The sequence below is a fragment of the Helicoverpa zea genome, chromosome 28, assembly GCF_022581195.2.
Source record: "Helicoverpa zea isolate HzStark_Cry1AcR chromosome 28, ilHelZeax1.1, whole genome shotgun sequence".
NCBI classification, from domain to species: Eukaryota; Metazoa; Arthropoda; class Insecta; order Lepidoptera; family Noctuidae; genus Helicoverpa; species Helicoverpa zea.
In genome coordinates, this window is record NC_061479.1 from 1,607,182 (window position 1) to 1,632,844 (window position 25,663).

At 38.6% G+C, this 25,663-nt stretch overlaps 2 protein-coding genes across 3 annotated transcripts; one reads left to right on the plus strand and one right to left on the minus strand.

Moving 5' to 3' along the window:
- Nucleotides 1-187: 187 nt before the first annotated feature.
- Nucleotides 188-12,345, plus strand: LOC124643875 (fatty acyl-CoA reductase wat-like). Its single transcript, XM_047183000.1, has 10 exons — nucleotides 188-541; nucleotides 4,109-4,199; nucleotides 5,359-5,481; nucleotides 5,920-6,044; nucleotides 6,591-6,749; nucleotides 7,363-7,472; nucleotides 9,064-9,131; nucleotides 9,422-9,620; nucleotides 10,886-11,069; nucleotides 11,952-12,345. Exons 1-10 carry the CDS (start codon nucleotides 357-359, stop codon nucleotides 12,316-12,318), a joined length of 1,611 nt encoding a protein of 536 aa, XP_047038956.1. The 5' UTR covers nucleotides 188-356; the 3' UTR covers nucleotides 12,319-12,345.
- Nucleotides 12,346-14,406: 2,061 nt separating this feature from the next.
- On the minus strand, nucleotides 14,407-25,502 carry LOC124643803 (NADH-ubiquinone oxidoreductase 49 kDa subunit). Of its 2 annotated transcripts, XM_047182902.1 has the most exons (11): nucleotides 25,354-25,502; nucleotides 24,219-24,334; nucleotides 23,247-23,356; nucleotides 22,704-22,814; nucleotides 21,538-21,628; nucleotides 18,551-18,738; nucleotides 17,689-17,852; nucleotides 17,007-17,126; nucleotides 15,804-15,933; nucleotides 15,493-15,638; nucleotides 14,407-14,829 (listed from the first exon to the last, which is right to left on the minus strand). In XM_047182902.1, exons 1-11 carry the CDS (start codon nucleotides 25,446-25,448, stop codon nucleotides 14,700-14,702), a joined length of 1,401 nt encoding a protein of 466 aa, XP_047038858.1. In that variant the 5' UTR covers nucleotides 25,449-25,502; the 3' UTR covers nucleotides 14,407-14,699. The 2 variants fall into 2 exon arrangements, with proteins under 2 accessions (XP_047038858.1, XP_047038857.1); XM_047182901.1 differs by lacking the exon at nucleotides 21,538-21,628 and having other exon boundaries at nucleotides 22,613-22,814.
- Between the last annotated feature and the right edge of the window lie 161 nt (nucleotides 25,503-25,663).

Consider the following 25,663-nt stretch of genomic DNA (forward strand, 5'->3'; position numbering starts at 1 on the left):
TCATTCGCCAGCATAATAAAATGTTTGCGCACAAAGGTTGCAGTTTCGCGAACATTTGTAGAAATGTTCACACGCAATTTGTTCCTGTTTGATAAAGCGAGTAGTTCAGAAGGAACATTTATTTGTGTAAATTAAAATATTGCATTGCAATTTTTTCTTAAGCCCAAGTTCACTAAAAACATAAACGTCTGTTTCGTAGATCGTCGATTATCCGAATCGAAATATCCTAATCTGTAATACTTCTGTACTTGAAAATGCATAGTAAACAGTTTCAGAAAAAAACTATCGTCGTTTATTTTATCGTTGAGAGCTTTAAACAAAAAATCTTCTACTTTTACAAGGTGTAAACAACCACGATGGAAACAGAAGCTATGGATCCAGCTCAAGAGTTTGTGGCGAAGGTCCACGCTCGACAGAAGCCGGTGCTTGAAGCTATCGCACGTTGGGACTCTCCTGTTCAGCAATTCTATGAGAACACTACTGTCTTCATCACAGGAGGCTCCGGCTTCCTCGGCAAGCAGCTCATTGAGAAACTCTTCAGGTGAGAAGAACTTTTAACTTATTATATTATACTTCTATTATTTTTGTTTTGGAAATACCTTCACAGGCCTAAATTAAAAATTTTCTGCGTCGAAATTTTCTTTAGAAGGGGGATGAAATCTGTATCTATAAGGGTCACAGTCTCTTTAAAAAACATAATTATATACTTCTATTACCTACCTATCTCTCTCCGGTGGTGTCGGATTGTCGTCCCATCGGGCTATGAGAAGAAATAGAGAGTGAAATCTGTGTCCAAGCAAATGCTTATTCGGTCTGGACGCTGTGCTGGCTGTTCCCCGCAGTTCTATGGAACTACCTCCTGCAGTTGGATAAAAAGAAGCCTATTAATGCTTTTCTTAACCGCACTGTAAGCAATGCAAACCTTGGGCCTGGTTTCGCAATTAGCGTAAAAATATCTTAAAGAAAGTAGTTTTCTTTTTACATAATATTTATTTATGACTAGCTTCTGCCCGCGACTTCGTACACGGAACCTGTCCCTTATGCCAGCGACTACGGGGTCAGCAAAATCAAAGATCTGAATCGTCTGATATTGAATTTTAAGGGCCCGTTGACTTGAAAACAACGGAATACGCATAGCCATTAGAAATGTTCCATATATTTAATTTTTGTACTTTAACGGCAAAAGCACAGCAGACTAAACAAAACGCTGAGAACTGAACCGCAATAGACGTGACCATAGGGATAAAAGTAGTGATTCTAATTAGTCCGCATTTAAGTTGTGTATGGCAAAAATATTACACGTATTATTACGTAAAAAACATTAACCGTCTTACCACAAAAACTTTTAAACGTCAGTTTATGCCTTGTCTAAAAAAATGTCAAATTATGACGTTGACATACGGTTCATTTTGCAGCCAAAATTTTATTAGACAAGAGTAAAACAGGGGTTAAAGTTTTTGTAGTAAGGCCATAAATGTTACTGAGATGACAAAGTCGTGATGACTTAGTGGAAGTCGTGGTGGTTTAGTGGGTAGAGAACCAATCTCTCAAGTATGAGCGTGCGTCTTTGATTCCAGGTCTGGCAAGTACCTGCCAATGCAACTTTTCTAAGTTCGTATGTACTTTCTACGTATATTTTGGATACCAATGACCGTTATTTGGAGGGGATGTTAAACTGTAGGTTCCGGCTGTCATTGAACATTCTTGGCAGTCGTTATGGGTAGTCAGAACCCACTAAGTCTGACCAGTTTTACCGAGAGGTGTTGGGGTTGAGCGGTTAACCGGGTTGTGGATGTCAAATAGGCAGTCGCTCCTTTTAAAACACTGGTACTCAGTTGCATCGTGACTGGAAGTCGACCCTAACATAATTGGGACAAAGGCTCTTGAGATAATAACGACAATAATAATGAGATATAAGCATCGCAGGATATCTGAGGCTGATGACGGGGAGTAGCGACCCCGCGGGGCATATATACTGAGTTCCCCAGGGAGAGTATACTGTCCCCCATCTCCGGCCGGTTGGAGTGAACCATGACGGGGATAGGTCTCACGCCTCTGGCTTGGCTTGACCATCCAGAGTGGAGTCGCTTGAGCAGCGTTAGTAGCCCTGCTCGGAGGATAGGTGCCTCGTGGTAAGTGACCCACAGGGAGCGCGTAATCTGCGTTTAAAATCCGCCGAGGTATCCTCACACTTCAGCCGCTCATGTCCCTGTTGCCCTTTTGTTGATATTCAGTGACAGATTCCCGGGGGCCCAGTAAGTGAGCTGGCGATTCTCCACCTGCCATTTTTACATGTATCTAATACATTGTCATCGGCAGGAGCCATAGTTCCCGTAGTTTCCCCATTCCTAGTCCATTAGCATCCCATCACAATAGCCCAAGTAGTATTCATCCACAGTTTGCAATGGTATAGCACAGATTGTCTTTTTTTTAACGACGTTCACCGGGGATTGTCCTTGGGTTCATTTCTATATAAATTTCTATATAAAGGGATAATTGTCGGTTTTGTGTCACCATTTCATTAAAGTTGTCTCAAAAGGGCTTCAGCGTGTTGGCTTTGGCCTCACGTTTGCCTCCCAAAAATTCGGAACTCTGTAGTCCCGAGGTCTGGAAGTGACAAGAGACATACAAAATAATAATGAGATATAACGCAACAAAGTCGGAGAGTGGGGGCTCGTGACGCCACGTCTAGGTATGTAAAATTTGTACTAAGCAGTGACTTAACACAAAATTCAAACGTGTTATATCTTCGTTATTATTTGTTTGTGAGAAGGAGAAAAGAAAAAATACGTGTCCATTATTTTAGGGTTATCTAAAAGACGGACTAATTACTTTTTTTGATTCACCATACCTATTTCATAACATTCATTTCTATACATTTCAAGTATAGTATTGCTCTTGAAGTTCTACATCAGGTGTTCCAGATCTTCGATGCTTATACGTCAAAATAGAGAGTGCTTATCAGATTGAACCACTTTTGCTAAAACGTCATATCTTTATAAGCTATAGTCTAGCTGGGCTCCTGGGTTTCCACATCAGGTGTTTTACATCTTCAATTTTTATAAGTCAACAGAGAGTGCTTATCAGATTGAACAACTTTTGCTAAAACGTCATACCTCTATATGCTATAGTCTAGCTGGGCCCCTGGAGTTCCACATCAGGTGTTTTAGATCTTCAATTTGTATAAGTCAATAGAAAGTGCTTATCAAATTGAACAACTTTTGCTAAAACGGCATACCTGTATATGGTACAGAGAAGCTGGGCTCTTGGGGTTCCACATCAGGTGTTCCAGATCTTCAAATTTATTATCTCAGCTGAAAATGCTCATCACATGAAACAATTTTTGCCATGACACCATTTTTGTATCTCTTATAGTTTTGTTGGTCTGTTGGTGTTCTGCATCAGGTCTTCAAGTTTCGAAGATAAATTATAGCCTATATGTTGACCAGGCTTAATACTGACACAACAAAGAAAAAATCATTGAAATCCGTTCAGTAGTTCGGAAGATTAGCGTGTACAAACAAACAGACATACAGACATACAGACATACAGACATACAGACAGAATTTTTTTTTTGGATTTGTGCTCCATTACTGTTTCTAAACCCCACCCAATTATTATTTTTTTAATATATTCAATGTACAGACAGTTTTTTTACAGATTTATTATATGTATAGATATAGATGAATGATGATGATATGATGAATGATATGTATGAACTGCCTCGTTGGTCTAGTTGTCGCAAGTGTGGCTGCTGAGCACGAGGTCTCGGGTTCGATTCCCGAGTCGGGCCGAAATCGCTTTGTGGGTTTTAGAAGACTTTCACAAAGCAGCCCGAAGCCTGGAAGTTGGTGATTGATTCACCCGTGCATCGGAGAGCACGTAAATGTCGGTCCTGCGCCTGATCTCTTACCGGTCGTGTCGGATTGCCGTCCCATCGGGATACGAGAGTGAAGGAATAGGGAGTGCACCTGTGTCTGCGCAAATGCTTGTGCACTATAATATGTCCTGCGCAGTTGGCTAATCTCCTTACATGAGAACAGCCGCCGTAGCCGATAATCGGCTAGGAGGACATCATCATATAGATTATTGTGTTTACTTCTTACAGAGCGACGAAGATATCAAAGATCCTGCTCTTGCTCAGAAGTAAAAAGGGAAAACCTATTGAACAGAGATTGTTGGACATGCTACAGGATCCCGTGAGTAGTTTTACTTTAAGATTTCATTCATGACTAGCCGTTTGCCCGCGGTTTCACCTGCGCTGCGTCCCGTGGAGACTATTGCATTTACTGGGATAAAATATAGCCTGTGTTACTTGGGAAGAGTGAAGCTTTACAACAGTGTTTTTTTTTCTCAAATCGGTTTAATAGATTAGAAACCCTTCGGGTACAAACAAACAAAAAAAACGTATAAACTCATCAACTTTAAAATTAATACAGATTGAGTAGTATTGAGTGTTTTCCGAGGTTTCATTCAGGTTTCATATATAATAATTTCCTTCCCGTATCAGGATCAAATCAGTGATGAGAAGGCGTTGTGTTAATGAAAGATATAGGTTCAGAAGTTTTTGATTTTTTTTTTTTTTGCTACAAAATTACAAATCACACTTTATCATCATCATCCTCCGAACCCCAACTGTGTTGGGGTCGGCTTCCAGTCTAACCGGATGTAGCTGAGTACCAGTGCTTTATAAGGAGCGACTGCCCTATCTGACCCCCTCAACCCAGTTACCCAGGCAACGCAATACCCCTTGGTTAGACTGGTGTCAGACTTACTGGCTTCTGACTACCCGTAACGACTGCCAAGGATGTTCAATGACAATTCACACTTCATGTAAGTTACATAACGATATGTAAGTAGGAATTACATAATAGAACATAATATATGTAATTATATCATTGTTTTATTGTTCAATCGCATTTTACATAATTTATTTATGTCATTAGGCTTATTTTAGTATGCCTATAACAATCAGTGCGTCAATAGACACACTAAAATATGCTAGCAGTATAATTTAAATAATTACCCTGTCATCAATACTTGACATTATAAAGAGCACCGTGTTTTGTGTATGTAACAAATAATCTCTTAAATAACTGGACTGATTTCAAAATGTTGCATCTATGCTGGCAAATATACCTTTGCAAAGCTACATCATCTCCCGAGCCTTTTCCCAAATATTTTGGGGTCGACTTCCAATCTAACCGAATGCAGCTGAGTTACAAGGGGCGAGTGCCTATCTGACCTCCTCAACCTAATTACCAGGACAAAACGGGAGACCCGGGGAGTTTGATAAAACTACTAAAAGTTTACAGTATACGGTAGTTCTAAAAGCGACCCCTAATTTACAATTTTCAGGTTTTTGATGCAGTAAAGGAATTGCACCCTAATTTCGCCGAGAAGATCATACCAGTAGCCGGAGATGTTGCTGAAATGAAACTTGGATTGAGCGAGAAGGACTGGAACATGGTTGCTGATGAGGTTAGTTCATCATTTATAGTTATCAAACGAGGTAATCACTAGCTAGGAGAGGGAGAAATAGAGTACCTAATGATTAAAAGAAGATTAATAGACGTAATAAAGATATAGACCAGCGAATGGATGAAATGTTCATCATAATGAGCTTATGATGACTTGAAGACATAAGCAATCTTATTTTTTAGCAAGAATTAGGTTCCTGGATCGCTTTGTGGGTCTTAGAAATTTTCACAAAGCAGCCCGAAAACTGGAGTAGGCGGTGACCAACGTGCCTGGGAGGGCTCGTGTCGCCGGCGTCCCCGAATGCTACTCAGTAGCAGTCGTTGTTACAATTCCACGTCAGAGGCCGTCAGGGGTCTGAGAAAACTCTGACACTAGGGCTTGTTCGTTTGGCCATCTTTCATTTAGTCTGTTTATTATATTTTTTATATCATTTCGCAGACGGATATATTCATGCACGTGGCTGCGACCACGAGGTTTGACGAGCCCCTCAAAATAGCCACTTTGATCAACGTCCGCGGTGCCAGGGAGGCTCTCCTACTCGGCAAGGCTTGCAAGAAACTAAAGTAAGCACAGATATAAATAACTTACAATTTAGACATTAGTCTTACCAAAAGAGCAACGCGATTGCCCAGATTACTAATCTGAGGAGTTCAGATAGGCAGGTGCTCCATGTGGTACACTACTGGACAGGACACAGCTTCATCTTGTGGTCTGACCCTAACATGATTAGGAAAAGGCTAGACAGATGAACTTACAATTTAGATGATGAGTATATTATACTTACAGTATCCAGTTGGAAGTTGGGACCAACCAAAACCTCACAAAGATGTCTCGATAAAATATTTTAAAGTACTCAATCCTGCCTCTTTATTATCTATACTTAGGCACCTACATTATAATGTAGTAGGTACTGTACTGTACTGTACAATTTATTTCTTTGTTTGCTTGAACTCGCTCAGTAACCACTGTTCCGATCCCAAAAATTCTTGCAATATGTATTAGATATCCCATTCAACAAAGAATACCATAGACACCTTTAAACCGCTTACCAAACCTTAGCATTGTAACCCATGTCAAGCAGACAAATAATTCTAACCTTCCCTCCTCAGATCATACGTCCACGTCTCGACGGCATATTCCTACGCCTGCGAGAACATGATCAACACAGAAGTGCTGGAGGACTTCTACAAGAGCCCCATAGACCCGGAGACGCTCATCCAGCTCGCTGAGACTGTTGATGAGGAGAAACTTAATGATATTAGTAGTGGGTGAGTTCAAAGTCTAAAGCATTTATTTGAGGTTATGACGCATATAGGACAAATAACAGATAAGCAAATGGACATACAAAACAAGGTAGGAGAAAAATATGCGTCACTATATAGCACGCGAAATTGGCTAAATCCTTTCTTTATTGGGTCCATTTTCAATGATCATGAACGTAGTTTTTCTTAAAAACAATTGTTTTATGTGAATTGTCACGTTTTGCTTAAAGTAAACTAGTGTTTTGAGAAAAATGCGAAAAGTTTATTCAAAGAAGTTTGTTCCTGTTTCACGAAAAAACTACTGGATTGACTCTGAGGGAACTTTGGCAGTAATATAGCTTAGGTATGTGTCAGAATAAACATAGCAGGTGAGTTTTTGTCCGAGTGCGGGAAAGAGTGCCCTCGAGATACAGGTGAAACCACTTTCGGAAGCTAGTATTGTACTAGTAACTGGGAAAGTTCTCCATTTGTTTCTAACTTTCAGGCCAAGATTACTGAACCAACGTAAATTAAAGGTATACAAATATAAAGTCTAGAGCTGTAAGTTCTTCCCTCGGCACTTGGGAAACAGCTACTAAACAATAGTCACCACAATTAACTTAACATTTTTTTATTCCAGATTAATCAAAAATTGGCCAAACACCTACTCCTTCGGGAAGGCTGTTGCTGAGGAAACTGTCAGGTCCATGGCGGACGGTCTGCCTCTGTGTATTGTCAGACCTGCTATAGGTGAGTCTAAAACTGACACTAAATTATTGTAAAAAAAATCAAATCAAATCCGCGTCGTTAGACTGTAGGTTCGTGATAAGCTCAAGAAATATGGTCTGGTTGGTATGGTAAAAAAACGAGTTTTTGCACCATGCCAAAATAAATTAAGCGATTATCACACTGCCCCGCATGATGCAGCGTAGTGCGTGGATGCGTTTTTTTTCGTTGTATGGAAATATCTCCGTTTGTATGGAAAACACGCATAGTCCAACACACTGAAAATGCATCCACGCGCGTTCATGCGAGTCACGTACATACATGCGGAGAAACACGCACCCCCGCGCGTAGGTGCGGGGCGAGACGCAAGGTATGACACACTGAATCCCGCAATGCCGCGCGTGATTTTGAATGGGCGTGACGTGTATATTTGAAAATGGAACTCGCTGTGCGTGAATTTACAAAACGCACCTACGCGCGTGACTGCGTGAAAAACCCGCACGATGATGCAGATCTGCACTCCCGCAGGAACGCGCGTAGGTGCGTCGACACGCAAGATGCAGCGTGATGCGGGGCAGTGTGAAGATCACCTTAGCAAGTTGGCATACATAAGTTGATATGACAGGTAGACTATAGATAGCGCCTAATTCAAAAGTACCGCTTTGTATTGAACTGTAAACTTGCTAATTCATTTTTGATAGACGCAAAAACTAATTTTGAATATCTTTTTATCCACGAAATCGATGTGGTCCAAAATTTAATTCTGGAGGGTAGCAATTAGGTAGCAACTCTGGGTGAAAAAAAAAACACAATACTTTTGCGCCGTTTCTTCACACTGGGAAAAGTGACAGCCATCCTGATATCAGAATGGCTGTCACCTTTAGATTCTGAATATCTTTGAAACCATGAGGGTAGCAATTGGTAGCAACTAATGGTAGCTGGTAGCAATTAGGTAGCAACTCTCTATATGTATTTCGAGAGGATCGGAGAGTTGTGATAGGGGTCCTGACGCAGACGAAATATGCAACGGTTTTTACTGAAAAATAGGTCCAGGAAGAAAAGGTTAAAGTTTATACTATTGATAAAAAAAGCTAACCGTTTTTGCATGGATGTCTGTATGTGTGTTTGCTATTGTTTGGCGCAAAAACACAGGGATGATTTAATGAAATAGCAGTAACATAGTCTATATCAGAATATTATTGCTAGTTTTTATCCATGTGCGGGAAGAAACTCCCTTAGGACTCGTCAAACCGCGTGCGATAAGTCCCTAGGCTAGAAATAATGTCAATAGGCGTCAGACAGAGAAGTATAAAAAAAAAAAAAACATTTTTATAATACCATCCTCCGAGCCTTTTTCCCAACCATGTTGGGGTCGGCTTCCAGTCTAACCGGATTCGGCTGAGTACCAGCGCTTTACAAGAAGCGACTGCCTATCTGGCCTCCTCAACCCAGTTACCCGGGCAACCCAATACCCTTGGTTAGACTGGTGTCAGACTTACTGGCTTCTGACTACCCGTAACAACTGCCAAGGATGTTCAATGACAGCCGGGACCTACAGTTTAACGTGCCATCCGAAACAATTTTTATAATACCGTTATTTTTAATTCTATTCCAGTAATTGTAGCACACAAGGAACCCACTCCTGGTTGGTTGGACATGTCCAATGTTTACGGCGCCAGTGGTGTAAGTTATTAATAATTATCCATTACTATCATTAATACTAATTTGTATTCATTTAATTATAGAGATATCCATAAAAAAAACCCTTTACTATGTATGATGATGTAACAATGCATAAGTAGGCAGTATAAAACATTCAACATAATTTATAGGAACCCATTTAAAAAAGAATAACTATGCAGTTTCTTGTCCGTTCTTCTCCATAGGAAACTCCTTTTCACATTCATAAGAGCTTGTAAAGGCCTAAATGAAGTAAAATGATTTGACCTTTAACTTTTTTTCCAAATTCACAGGTAGTCCTAGGCCCCGGTATAGGCCTGATGCACACAATTATGTCCGACAATGACGTGAACATAGGCCTAGTTCCAGTGGACTATGTAAACAATGCTATCATTGTGTCGGCGTATGAAACCTATAAGAAAATCCAGAGAGGAGAGACCAAGCCTAAGATTTATACCGTTACTACATCCACGAGAAATCCGACGAGATGGGGTAAGAATTACATTTCGTATATCAACTTTAAACATGACCCGTCTTACCACAAAAACTTATTAACGTCAGTTTAAGACTTGTCTAAAAAAATGACAAATTATGACGTTGACATATGGTTCATTTTGGAGCCACATTTTTTTAGACAAGTGTAAAACAGTGGTTAAAGTTTTTGCAGTAAGGCCAATATGTTTAATTTTAAGACCTTTCTGTACACCTAGGCTCACAAAGAAAAATACATTGAATTGAATTGACTTTTCTAAGAAAATAACTATAATAGATTCAAAAGCAATTAACGTAAAGATATAAAGACTATTCTTTGAATCTGTCTAGTCTTTTCCCATGCTATGTTGGCATCGGCTTCCAGTCGAAATAGATGCAGCTGAGTAGGTACTGGTGTTTTACAAGGAGCGTCTGCCTATCTGACCCTAGACCAGGGACTGAATAACCGAAAAAATACTGGTTAAAACGGTAAGCGGTATGACGTCATACCTTTAAATTACGATACCTTAAAGAAACGGTACCGGTTTATTTTGGTATCGTAATATTGCGGTATCATTATTTTTTTTAGATATTTAAATAATAAAATTGAGGTTTTCTTTGTATCCTGCCGCCCGCGCTCGTTAAGAAATGACGTTGACAGCTCGCTTTTATAGATTTTTTTTGGGTACCGAAATTATTTCAGTAGTAAGGTACTAGTAATGTAAGGGTATATTTTTTATCGGTACCACAACCGTTATTCTCTACCTTTTTGGGTCTACCCCTAAATCAAAACTGTATCGTAATTCTATACCGGTACCATACCCTTATACCTTTACCGTTTTCAGTCCCTGCCCTAGACGATACCCCTTGGTATGACTGGTTACCCTCCTGCGTTTGATGGGTAGTCAGAAATCAGAAAGTCCGATAAAACCTGCCAAAGATGAGACTAGAAAAAAAAGCCCCGTATTTTCAAAAAAAATAACATTGTCGAGTAGTGGTCGAGTAGCCGAATCATACAAATACAATGTGAATGTATATTTACACACACAAGTATGGCTCACCCGCTTTCATGAAAATAAGCATCTTTACTTTAGTGCCACGTCCATTAACGTAAGTTTTTTTAAAACAACTCTTTTAACTTGATCCAACGAGGTAATGTTACCAGCCTCTTGGGCACGCTCCCAGTCGACAGCGATGGAGACGATTTTATTTATTTTTTTACAAGGATAGTTTCTAATTTCTATTGTAAACTAGCTTTGGCCTAAAATACTGATTTTACCCAACAGGTTGGCTGGTAGACTTCACGGAAGGTTATATAGCGAAACATTATCCCAGCCCATCGGCTATAGCGTATGCCTTTGCTTGGGGAACCAATAATCCTACCGTATTCTGGTTATATTCCTGGTTATTGCATTTTATACCAGCGTATGTCATTGATGCGGTATGCTTTGTATTGGGGAAAGAGAGGAGGTAAGATGTTTAAATAAGTAGCTGGTTTACTGTTCAGTAATATGTATCCCACCCAAAACAAAAATGTGAAAGGCTGCCAAGTTCGATAATATGGGAATGCTTCGCCTATAAAAGAAGTGAGATCTGAATAAGTACCAAGTTCCATACACATACCTCATTTAAAAATAGTTACTTTTTAATGATGTTACTTGGCAAGTTTTCACACACCTTGTTATAAACCTACTAAACGCAATGAATCAAGTATTTAATCTTCTATTAAAACTGCCAAGTAACATCATCAAAAAGTAACTATTTTTAACTGAGATATTAATGAAATTTTGTATTTTAGATAAGTGAGGGGGTCTCAACCGATACTAGAAATTTGGTATGCGTAAATACAATAGATTTTGAGTTATAGGGGGGTCTATTTTGGCCCGAAATGGTTCGTGTAATATAACCCACGGCCGGTGTTTTTTTTGCTCGAACTTGGCGGACACACTGCCGTGTGTCTAGATTATGATGACAAAGAAAAAATTGTTGGGTCGGAAACTACACGATACCCGAATGAAATACTAGGCTAAAATTTATCTAGTTCCGGAAAATAGTTTTCAAGTGACGGGTGAAACCGTGAGGACCAGCTAGTATATCATTAAAAAATACTAGTACGAAAAATGTATTTAAAAAGTTGACCCGGTTTTGATAGTTGTCGATAGTCAGTATTTAAGTTATATCCGGTAGTTTATGCGCTCTGTCAGATAAGATATAACTGTCCAAATCTTTGAAACCAACAGTTATAATTTATCTGTCAGTTCCTGATAGCCTATCTGAGACTTTCAGTAACCGGTGAAATAGTATTTTAGCGCGAGAAAGGTAAATAATTCAGAATCATATTTTTCTTTACAGATTCGTAAAAATCTACACGAAAATGTTCAAAATGTCTATTGCTCTATCCTACTTCACTGTCAACGATTGGCGGTTTATCGACGACAATACCGCAGCACTATACGACGGTTTATCGACTATCGATAAAACTATATTCAACTTCGACGTCACTCAGCTACAGTGGACCGAATACATGGTGCTATGGTGTTTAGGACTGAGAAAGTTTATAGTTAAAGACGGACTGAAAGGTTCAGCTTACGCCGTTAAAAAGCAGTTCTTTTTCAAGATTTTGTTCTGCGTTCTCTTTCCTGCTTATTTGTTCTTATTGTATAAAGTATTCGTTTTCGCTATTTCTAGTTTGTATTTAGTTTTAAGGTTATTTTTTTGATTAAATTTAGTTGGTAGTGATTTTTTATTTTTTGTTTTATTTGACCCATCCTTTTTTACAGTTATTACAAGTATTTTGTAAAAAAGTACCTATACAGATCGAAAAATATATTTATTTCTTAAAAAAAAGACATTAACCTAATAATTATTCTTTGTTTTTACCGTAAAGGCTTCGATGCTACTCAACTATTACAGCCTTTTTATCGTCCCACTGCTGGGCACAGGCCTCTTCTCACACGGAGAAGGATTGAGCGATACTACTCAACAGATTAGGAAAATTCTTTCGCTGTTGGGAATCTATGTATATCCCCGGGTGCCATATAAATCTACCTATCTATGCAAATAAAATAAATAAATATACCTATTTATCATAAGCTACATTTTATATTTTTTTATCGACAATCGATAAAACTATATTCAACTTCGACGTCACTCAGCTACAGTGGACCGAGTACATGGTACTATGGTGTTTAGGATTGAGAAAGTTTATAATTAAAGACGGACTGAAAGGTTCAGCTTACGCCCTGAAAAAACAGTTCTTTTTCAAGATTCTGTTCTGCGTTCTCTTCCCAGCTTATTTGTTTTTATTGTACAAAGTATTCGTTTTCGCTGTTTCTAGCTTGTATCTAGTTTTAAGGTTATTTTTTAATTAAAATTAGTTGGTAATTATTTTTAATTTTATTTTTTGTTTTAATAGACCCATCCTTTTTTACAGTTATTACAAATATTTTGTAAAAAAGTACCTATATAGATCGAAAAGTATAATTATTTCTTAAAAAAAAAACATTTAACCTAATAATTGTTCTTTGTTTTTACCCCAAAGGCTTCGATACTGCTCAGCAGATTTGAAAAATTCTTTCGCTGTTGGGAATCGATATGGGAGCCATATAAATAAATATCTATGCAACTAAATATCTATCTATCTTATGCCCGGTTTACACTTTGTTAAGTTAACACTGCAGGTGATTAGTGCAGGTGTTTAGTAATCAAGGTGTGAACGGAAGCGTAAAGTGATTAGTGTTAAGTGATACGTGCGATTAGTACTTATTGATTAGTGCGAGTGAATAGAATCAAGGTCTATTTTTGTTGTTAAGTGACTACCCCCTCTCAACTTTTCTACTACCCTCTCTCGCAATTTGCCTATACTAATCAGTGTGTAAATACGTGTGTGTTAAGTGCGCAGTGTCAAGTTCGAAGCGAAAATGAAGTGGACGGAACAACATACTTTAAAATTCGTACAAGAATATAACATAAAGTTTGAATGCCTATACAATGTAAAGTGCGCAGAATTTAAAAACAAACAGTTGAGAGATGCGGCCCTATTGAAACTGAGTGAAGCGATGGGAATTCCCGATTTCAAAATTGAGTTCATTTTCTATATCAGATACCACAACAGATACAATCTCCTTAATTATTTGTCTCAATATTAGGCTCTGTTCATCTTCCATTTCTAGAGACACTATGCACAACGGACAGTACCACTATGAGCTTCTTCCTAAACACTGTGTAAACGGAGATGGAAAAGACTACTTAACACTTGAGACTTATCGCGTAAAGTTAACGCTTAACACTTATCACTTCACACTTCGCAAAGTGTAAACCGGCCTTTAAGCTATATTTTATCGACAATCGATAAAACTACATTCAACTTCGACGTGACTCAGCTGCAGTGGATTGAACTATGGTGTATGAAACACGGAGCCTTTTTCCCAACTATGTAGGGGTCGGCTTCCAGTCTAACTGAATGCAGCTAAGTACCAGTGTGCCACAAGGAGCGACTGCCTATCTGACCTCCTCAACACGCTTATCTGAACAAATCGATAGCCCTTGTAAGATTGGCTGTAAAATTTCTGACTACCCGAAACGACTGTCAAAGATATTCAAGGACAGCCGGGACCTACCAATTTAACGGGCCTTCCGATACACGGAGGAACTTGTCCTAACAAGATGAGCAGAAAAATATATTCTTTTGTGAAATTAAAACCATCCAATTTATAATATTGATTCCATATATTTTCTTCAGTACATATAAGGTCACAACTAAGGGATTGTCGGAAATTACCGTTTATTTACACTAAAAAGCGTCAAAATTATTTAACAATAATTTATTGCTTAAAAATTAGAAAAAAAATGTACATTGGAATCTACTCTGCCTTTACACTATAACGTTGCACTTATCTAAAACCGGTATTTACAGCAAACCGTAAAATTACCGAAAACCGTAAAATGCCGAAAACCGGAAACGGTAAATTACCGGAAACGGTAAATTACCGAAAACCGTAAATTACCGGTAATTTGTTTTTAACGCAATTTCTTGTCAGTTTGCGGTTTTCGGTATTTTCTAAGGTCGTAAAACCGGTGTTTTCCATGTAGAATCGGTATTTATCGGTCGATTTCACCGAACACGACGTCCAATGTTCCGATAATAGCTACGATGTCAGCCAACATGGAGTTCTTGCCGATTTTCTCTAATGCCGCGAGGTGAGCGAAGCCGGGGGCCTTGATCTTGCACCTGTGGAGAATATAGAGAATTAGTAAAAAAAAATAAACAGCAAAAATGTCATCACATTATAACTTATTCTAAATGTGATAGTAAGTCTGTATATTTGTCTGTCACGCTTTCATGTCAAAGGTACTGAACCATCTAAATAAAATTTGGTACTCAAGTCAGGGAACTTTGAAAAGGACGGAGGGAAGTACATCCTTTGGAACTAGTCCACGGATTCACGGAGAACCTCTAGTTTTCTTAGAAAGCAATATTTTGTTTTAATGTAAAAAAAAATAAATAATTAAAGAATGAAAAAAAGTATTGTTGAACCAATTTGAAAATTCTTTCACGTCTTCAAATGAAATCGTTATATTTTAGTACGTTAACTGGCAGAAAGGAATGGAAGCAGAAAACATATTGCGCCGACATCAAATAACTTAAGAAACGGACAGGAAAGACTATGTACATATTTTGTTTACGTTACAAGAATTATTATAAGACCCAGTTTCACCAATTACCGATAGTGCCAGTCTTTTATCCGATAGTTAATGCTATCTGCCAGATAAAGGCTACTTATAATATCTGCAAGATATTGCTATCTTGAAAACTACAAGTTATAGTTTATCTGTCAGTTCCTGACAACCTATCCCAGACTATCAGTAAGTCTAGTTTTTAATTATTCCTTACCTATAAGGCTTAGAGCCGCCATCAGAGACGAGATAGATGCCGAACTCTCCTTTAGGCGCTTCGACCGCCGTGTATGTGGAGCCGGGCGGGACCTGGTAGCCCTGGGTGAATAGCTTGAAGTGGTGGATCAGGGCCTCCATTGATGTCTGTGAAAAAAAACAAAGCAAGTCTTATACATGGATAAAAGTTGTACGGGCCTTTACTTTTAACTGTTAAACTGTACATGATTAGGAAATACTGTGAAAGTCAGTAGTACATTTAAGTTAACCATAGTTACTCGTAGAAACTACTACTAAAACTGCACTACATACCTTCATCTCCTCGCGAGAGGGTGGGGTAAGCTTGGCGTCGTCGGTCTTGATCTCCCCGGGCGGCATGTTGTTGAGGCACTGGTCGATGATGCGCAGCGACTGACGCATCTCCTCGACTCGGCACAGGTATCTGAGAGTGAAGTAAGAGGAAGTTAGATTTGTTGGTAGGAAGATAGATAGAAATGCATTATAATGTAGGTACACAATTTTTTTATTTTTGATGTTAGAATTAATCCTAGTCTGTTGTATAATGGGCAGTCTTATTGTTAAGAGCGATCTCTTCCAGACCTTAGAACGGATTGGAAAAGGGAAGGGCAGAACTTCCTTATGTACTTCCCTATGAACTTTATTATGTAATACCCCTACGTATGCTCTTTCGTGAATATTATTATTTATCTCATTATGTACTTTCTTATTTACTACTTATAGTACTTCCTAAAGTACTTAGTATCTAATTTGTACTCCCTTATTTGTCATGTGTATAATTGATGATGTCTGAAAAAAAAATGTCTGGGAGCTTTCCATAAAAAAGCTTTCTAAACCATCATCCTCCGAGCCTTTTTCCCAAACTATGTTGAGGTCGGCTTCCAGTCTAACCGGATTCAGCTGAGTACCAGTGCTTTACAAGAAGCGACTGCCTATCTGACCTCCTCAACCCAGTTACCCGGGCAACCCGATACCCCTTGGTTAGACTGGTGTCAGACTTACTGGCTTCTGTCTACCCGTAACGACTGCCAAGGATGTTCAATGACAGCCGGGACCTACAGTTTAACGTGCCATCCGAAACACAGTCATTGGCGTCTAAGATATACTTAGAAAGTACATACAAACTTAGAAAAGTTGCATTGGTACTTGCCTGACCTGGGATCGAACCCGCGCCCTCATACTCGAGAGGTTGGTTCTTTGCCCACTAGGCCACCACAACTTCTCAAAAAAGCTTTCTAAACCATTTGAGATATAATAAAATTATGTATGATGGAATTGTTTCTCCTATACAGGTTTATCTTACTTTAGCATACTATCTATCAGGCAAATCTTACATCAGCACTTTTTAGAATTAAGCAAAATATTGAATAATTATGTACAAAGTGAAGTAATAAACGATTGATTGATTGACTTTATACATTTTACTACTTTTAAAAACCTCCGAATTCGAAGTCGGAGTCGGGTCACTAGTATAGATACATAATGTATATAAGTTACCTGTCATAACAATCTCCGTTAGTACCGATGGGCACATCGAAGTCGACGAGATGGTAGGCGTCGTACGGCTGACTCTTGCGCAAGTCCCACTTAATGCCGGAACCGCGGAGCATTACACCGCTGGAAATATATAGAAAATATTTATGTTAAAAATACATTATATAATATGACGTATGAAGAATACAGGAAAAGAAACATCATTGTCACATGAAGATTGTTTTGAGAAAACACAAAACGGACTTAATTTTCTAATATTAAATATGTAAAAACTTTATTACAGATTGACTACTTGAATTCGAAATTACGAAAATCTATAATGAGAATCTATAATGAGAATTGACTTGTACCATACATGTAGCTATCCCAGTAACTAGCTGTCAAATCACCGAGACAGATTTGACAGCTAGTTGAGATTTGAGTTTTGGTTATTATTATAGTTAAATGCTGCAACCCATCCTATACAAGATATTTTTCAAATAGGCGATTATGGTATAGTTAAATGATGTAACCCACCCTATGGCCCAAGTGCAACAAACTACTGTATACAATGAATTTTGACGTTCAATTTTGAACATAAACAGTTGTTTTAACAAAAACTAGATGAACTTGGTTTCCCTGATTATAAAAATAATGACTTTGGAGTTACACCTGAACTGTATTTAAGTATCTTAGTTAGGGTTACCTGAATCCATAGTTTAGAGCGTCCTGAGCAGTGACAACGCCAATATCCTTGGTGCGCTGCACCCAGATCCTGTTGGTGGTCAGAACGTCTTCCACCTCGTCTAAACGCTCAGCGAATTTAGCTGCAAACTCGTATATATCGTCCATTAGACCTAGCGGCATGTCCTGTAAAAAAAATGTATTTATAGTGGGGCTTGTGGCTAAGTGACTAACACATGGGTCTATGGATCATAATGTGAAATGCGATGGTAAGCATCGCTTAACCAGTCCGTGGATGGGTAAAGGAAGGATCGTTAAAAGTTAAGTCTAAAAAATAATTGAATCCACTCAAACTATTTTTTTTTATTTCAGATAGCCCTATATTTTTTTCCGTAACTTTGAACTACTTGCACGGTTCCAGGACGTCTCGTTCTCATGGAGAAGAGTCCCAGTTGTCTTTTGAACATATTTGGCAGTCGTTACGGGTAGTCAGACGCCAGAAAATCTGACAACCAGTTTTTTTAACGGTTGCCAGAGTAACTGGGATGAGGAGATCAGACAGGCCGTTCCAGGTATGTAGACTGTATGCCAAAGACCAAACACATTTATTGGACACATACTTTTTCATGTCAATTACATACTCTAATTAAATTATTATGTTAAAATGTTGAATTAAATTATTATGTAGGTAAAAATATTTGCATTAAAAGTTGGGCAGAATATAGCTAGAACTTTTAACCTCTGTAAAAACTGGTACCACCTATGTTCTATGCAAATAAATGTTTCTTTCTTTCTTTCTCCCCCTTCCACCGTTTTCTAATATTTAAGAAACATAAAATATTATGATAATAGGGAAAAGCTAAGCAAATACCAATAAAACTTACAAGAGAAACTCCTCCAGGCCTAATATAAGCAGCATGCATCCTAGCACCACTAACTCTCTCGTAGAACTCCATCATTTTCTCCCTCTCCTCGAACAGCCAGAAGAACGGAGTCAGGGCTCCCACGTCCAGGGCGTGAGTACCCACCGCCATGATGTGGTTTAGAATGCGGGTTATTTCCGCGAATAGAGCTGGAAAGATTGAAAATTTATATTAAAATATGTGTTTGAATATAGTTAATTTTGTAGTGAAATGGGGTTCATGGCTAAGTAATAGACGCGTACGTAACGAGTTTCTCCGTGTTTCGGGAAGGAAGTTCAATCGTGTGTCAGATGCAAGATAGTCTGACAATCTATAAAATATTGATCATATTGATTGATTATTGATCTATGAAAAAATTGTGTAGCACATGGGTATAGGACAGATAGCAAATAGTTATCTTTGCATACTTTAATTAAAATAGTGGACTCAATAGAGTAAGGCTTGTGTTTAAACACCACCCAAAAAAGTACCTATTTTACTACCAAAAAAATTCTAAACGGTTACCAAAATGGATAAATGGTCACCAAATAACGTTTCCAAAAATATTATTAGGGAAAACCATTTTTTCCTATTATTGACTACTAAAAAAATATATGGACGCCTTTAAAATACACTTTAGACCAAATATTATATATTGTCACTACTTAGATGTTACCAATTATGTAATACCATGACTCCTAATTTGGTCATTTTTGTTAGACTAAAAAAGCTAACGATCGCTAGAATATTTCCCAAATACCAATTAATATACTGGGGTTCCCAAACGTACGTCGCTTATTTATTGTTATATGAACCCACCCAAAACAAAAATGTGAAAGGCTGCCAAGTTCGATAATATGGAAATCCTTCGCCTATAAAAGAAGTGAGATCTGAATAAGTACCAAGTTCCATACACATACCTCAGTTAAAAATAGTTACTTTTTAATGATGTTACTTGGCAAGTTTTCACACACCTTCTTATAAACCTACTAAACGCAATGAATCAAGTATTTAATTTTCTATTAAAACTTGCCAAGTAACATTATTAAAAAGTAACTATTTTTAACTGAGGTATGTGTATGGAACTTGGTACTTATTCAGATCTCACTTCTTTTATAGGCGAAGGATTTCCATATTATCGAACTTGGCAGCCTTTCACATTTTTGTTTTGGGTGGGATTTCATTTATTTTTGTAAGGTTGTTTATTTTATTTTTTTCTTATGATTAAGTTAGTTAAGGAAATGTCTCATTTATACTATCTTTCAGATTTTTGAATATGCACTATGCTTCTTACAAAGAAATGAACTAGATTAACTAAATGGACTAGATTTACCAACTGACTGACATGACATGTTATCATATATTATGTTCGTGGATCAAAGTTACACATTCGTTATTTTCGAAAGTGACTCACACTTGGCCGTTTTCAGATTTTTACTTTGACTAAATACAAACCTTTGTAACGAATTTCAGATCGGTACGACCATTCGAAGGTATATTATATAAATATAGATAAATTTAGTTCGTTTTAGTTCCTTAGGGGTATTTTACACTGGGTATTTTACACCTTCATTATTTTGAAACCGACTCACACTTGGCCATTTTCAGATTTTTCCCTTTACCTTGACATAAAGACCTACCTCCATGCCAAATTTCAAGTCAATACGACCATTGGAAGTGGTCTAGGTTTTTGATGAGTGAGTCAGTCAGTGAGTGTTTAGTAAAAATAGCGATTTTCTGACGTCAATATCTCAAGACCTACAATAGGTATATTAATGAAATTTTGTATTTTAGATAAGTGAGGGGGTCTCAACAGATACTAGAAATTTGAAATGTGTAAATAAAATAGATTTTGAGTTATAGGGGGGTCGAATTTGGCCCGAAATGGTTCGTGTAATATAACCCACGGCCGGTGTGTCGCTTTTTTGCTCGAACTTGGCGGACACACTGCCGTGTGTCTAGATTTGTGTGTAACTCAGTAGTAAAATGTAAGCACGAAACATGCAGCAAGCATGGCTTCTGTCACGACTCCGGCACTGCGGGGCTCCGGCGGTCCCATGCGAGCTCATCGTCGCAGATGGTTTTCACGCTCACCACCGCAGCTTCGGCTTGCTGCCTCAGCCGCGGCGGCGAGCCTTAAAAACTACCTGCGCCTCTGCTCGCAGGCCGCCTCGCCCCTCTGCGCCTACGCGGTTTTGAATTGCACTCTAGGGGTAGGGCAGACAAGACTACGTGGAGTCGGTTTTGCAACGATTCGTTTTCGTCACTAACTTTGATTTTGGTAGTAATATTAATCTTTTAGTTGGATAGAATTTGGTGACCATTAATCCATTTTGGGAACCAAAAATAATATTTGTGCGAGATTTGCGATTTTTCTGATGTTATTTTTTTTTTTGGATCATAATATTATATACTTTAGTGCCCTTTTAATAAAGTCAATTTATTTTTTTTGGAGTTGTTTATTTTATTTGGTGCCTCAGCTTAGAGTCTTAAAAATATTTTTGGTGATCGCCTAAATTATACCCATAGAATAATATTGTTAAGAATTTTGAAACGAAAAATAAAATCTATAAACTAACAATTAATCCATACTAACGTTATAAAGCTGAAGAATTTCTTTGCTACTCAACGGAAACAAAAATATTCAGCCTTAGGTAAACCATTCATCGAGTAAAGCTATCGGTTGCATTTTATCCGAGTGTTCTCCCGAAACGCATACTCACTGCACTGTGTTACACTGTAGGTCCTGGCTGTCATTGAACTTCCTTGGCAGTCAGAAGGCAGTAAATCTGATACCAGTCTAACGTCTTGCTTATGCTGGCGTCAGAACACCTTAACACTTGGTTAGATTGGTGTCATGGTGATAGTAGTCTAACCAAGGAGTTAGATGGTGTCAGAACACCTTAACACTGGTACTCAGCTGCATCCGGTTAGACTGCAAGGAAAAGGCTAGGCAGATGATGACTCACTTCTAATATACTTGGTCCGCAGAGGAATATCGATGTTGAGCAGTTTCTCGACTGCCAGGCTGTAGCACTGCTCGTTGCACATCATGGAGACATAGTCCAGCCGGTCGAAGTAGACGACCGGTGACGTGGTGATAGTAGTCTAACCAAGAGGTTAGACTGGTGTCAGAACACCTTGACACTTTGTTAGACTGGTCTCATGGTGGTTGTAGTCTAACCAAGAGGTTAGACTGGTGTCAGACACCTAGACACTTTGTTAGACTGGTCTCATGGTGGTTGTAGTCTAACCAAGGGGTTAGACTGGTGTCAGACACCTTGACACTTAACGCTTGGTAAGACTGGTCTCATGGTGATAGTAGTCAAACCAAGTGGTTAGACTGGTGTCACTCACTGGGTTGAGTTGCCCGGGTAACTGGGTTGCAGAGGTCAGATAAAACACTGGTACTCAGCTGCATCCGGTTACACTGTAAGGAAAAGGCTAGGCAGATGATGACTCACTTCTAATATACTTGGCCCACAGAGGAATATCGATGTTGAGCAGTTTCTCGACTGCCAGGCTGTAGCACTGCTCGTTGCACATCATGGAGACATAGTCCAGCCGGTCGAAGTAGGGCAGCGCCTGGGTGTAGGTCTTGTATTCTATGCTCATACTTACTGCACTGTGTTACACTGCAGGTCCCGGCTGTCATTCAATATCCTTGGCAGTCAGAAGGCAGTGTAACCAAGAGGTTAGACTGGTGTCAGACACCTAGACACTTAACACTGTTAGACCGGTGACGTGGTGATAGTAGTCTAACCAAGAGGTTAGACTGGTGTCAGAACACCTTGACACTTTGTTAGACTGGTCTCATGGTGGTTGTAGTCTAACCAAGGGGTTAGACTGGTGTCAGACACCTTGACACTTAACGCTTGGTAAGACTGGTCTCATGGTGATAGTAGTCAAACCAAGTGGTTAGACTGGTGTCACTCACTGGGTTGAGTTGCCCGGGTAACTGGGTTGCGGAGGTCAGATAAAACACTGGTACTCAGCTGCATCCGGTTACACTGTAAGGAAAAGGCTAGGCAGATGATGACTCACTTCTAATATACTTGGCCCGCAGAGGAATATCGATGTTGAGCAGTTTCTCGACTGCCAGGCTGTAGCACTGCTCGTTGCACATCATGGAGACATAGTCCAGCCGGTCGAAGTATGGCAACGCCTGGGTGTAGGTCTTGTATTCTATGAGTTTCTCTGTGCCTCGGTGAAGGAGTCCGATGTGGGGGTCTGCGGCACGGACTGTCTGTTGATGTGAAATGGTAAATGTTAGAAAATATATTTGAGTGTACTTGTACAAATTGGTGACTGAAGATGTAAAAACAATTGCCCATTTTTTTTAAATTAATGACTTTGTCCCTATGTTTCTTTGATCTTCAAGCAAAATGAACATGTCTTTATACATAGCATATAAAAATACATTGGTTTTAAGGCCCAATTTCACTAACAACTTAAACATCATTATAATGGAACCACTTTTTTACTATGGATTTACATTCAATTAACAAAATAAACAGTTGTTTTAGGGAACATGGACAACTAGAAAATTACCAGTGAAAATGCCGTATGCTGTTCAATTTTACAGGTACTGCCTGTAATTATGGTAGAAGAAAGTAAGTCAACTTCAAAATAGTCTGGAACTCGACCAAAGATAATAATGGATGTTCATATAACATACCTCTCCGTCCAACTCAAGTACGAGACGCAGCACTCCGTGGGCAGCGGGGTGCTGTGGTCCGAAGTTCAGCACCATGTTGCGGACTTGCTTCTCACCAGGAGTGATAATACCTGCAGAATTCAGTATGTTAATAACAAGGGGCTTTTGCCATCCGTTTGTGCGTTCAAGCGGTCATTTTGCGTTCGAGCTCTACTACTACTACTTCTACTTGACCGACGCGGTCAGAATGTCTCCTGTGTGAGTATGTCTTGTATAAAGTAAATGACACAAAGGACGCAAAACTGGCCGCTTGAACGCTTGACCTCATGACTGCTCCCTGACTGATAGATCCCTTTAGATTAAATAAAATTTAATTTTAAAATAAATGTTATTGTGTTTATTATAAAAGCCACAGAACTTTATATTAAAATTATGTTCACTTTTTATTAAATTCATAGTGACACTAGGTGACTTTGTAATCTTTGTACCACCTAATTATAAAAGGGATTACATCCTCATCTACATAAATGGTTGACCAGCAGGGAATGCCTAATGGCATTTCAGTCAGACATGTAATTTCCAATAGCAATTTCACCTGCTTCCTGGGAGCACTAATTCCCGAACCCTATTGCTGCCTATATGGTGCATAACTAGGGCTGCCATCTGTCTGGGTTTCCGCGGATTTGTCCCCGGTTTGTGTTTGGTTACAAAGAGAGTCCAAGGGGGCAAAACCTGGCCTAAAAATTTGGCCTTGTTTGGTTTTACTTGTTCATTTTATCTTCGTCCAGGGAAAATATGCGATTTATTATAAATGTCAAGGTTTTTTTTTAATGTTTGTCCGGATTTGGCGAAATTTGAGATGGTAGCTCTATGCATAACCCACATTATTGCCAAGTTTAATCAAAATCCCTTCAGCTGTTTTCACACAAAGAAGTAACACACATACACACCCACAACCTTTCCTTTAAGATATTAGTGTGATGATGTACTGACCATTGTAAGGAGGATGTTTCAACAAGGAGGTGACCTCATCAGGGTACATGACGGCTCCCTCAAACTGCTTCACGTACTCCTCATCCGGCATCCATCTGTGGGCCTTACGCTGGCTACTGTAAGTGACAAAAGTTAATTAGTTACAGCTTTTTTATCGTCCCACTGCTGGGCTGCGGCCTCCTCTCACACGAAGAAGGATTGAGCGTTAATCACCATGCTTGCACCACGCTTGCGGGTTGGTGATTTCAGACTATATAGTCCAGGTTTCCTCAACATGTTTGATGACAATTTGTGATGTAAGTGACAATACACTTGTTTAGTTTTATTTCCTTTGATAAACTTGATAATAACATAATCGTAGCTAATATCGGTGGCGGGTGGCCAACAATTTTTTGTATTTAATATTGGAACATGTAAAAAATGTGGTATAAAATTCATAAACGAAATAATATTTTATATATTTATAGTACAAATAAGTTGTTTAATATGCTTTTGACTTCTTAGGTTCAAGATGAAAACAGTATAAACATCTGTTTTTCTGAAAAACCTAGCTATTCTCTGAAAAGCAGTTGAAAATTGAATGTGAAAATTCATAGTAATCATATGTTTTTAGAAAACTGACATTCCTGTTGTCAGTGAACTTGGGCCTTTTACTGTGGATTCTAGAATTGTATGTTACTGAAAGAAAATGATATACTGTTGACGAAGTTGCTTGAGAAGCACCATTTAACTTTTGGGTCATTTCAGTTGATATAAATCAATAATTGAAAGTGTACTAGGGTTGATTCTGTAGTCAGAAATAAAGAACACCTTAATAAATATTTAGAAGCACTATGTTCCTGATACGGAATAGCAGAAAACTATCATCATCATTGACTTCATTGCAATGAAGAGAGGAAAAGACGACAAACTCTCGATCACTGAAAATGATAGCACAAATAGTTTACGCATATATTTGAAGTTAAATACGCGTAATTTTGTTATTCGTCTTATTGATACTTCACTAAAACATTACTTTTTCAAACAAATTCGACGTTTTTGTTAGGTTTTTAACCTCAAACGTTACATAATTTTTGTATCACAATAACACGGGCTTTTGGGTATAAAACTGTATTTAAATGCTATATACACTCACTTCACATTGTAAAGTGCAGGCAAATTCTTTGTAAGGGCTACGGTTTGGCCCAAATTTTGCGATTTTCGCAGCAAAACATTGATTAAAGAGGCCATTTTTGACGGGACTGCGTTCCGTTCGAAAATAAGAAAATGATAGGGACGTCATTTTTTGACAGTACAGAGTTTTTCGTTTGAGAATCGAAACAACACTTGTCAATAAAAAAAATAAACGCATTATTTAATAATTATGTGGAATGTTTCATGTTATTATAATTTAATTCATTATAGAAATGTAACAGGGACGAGTCGTCGTTGTACTCGTATGCTGT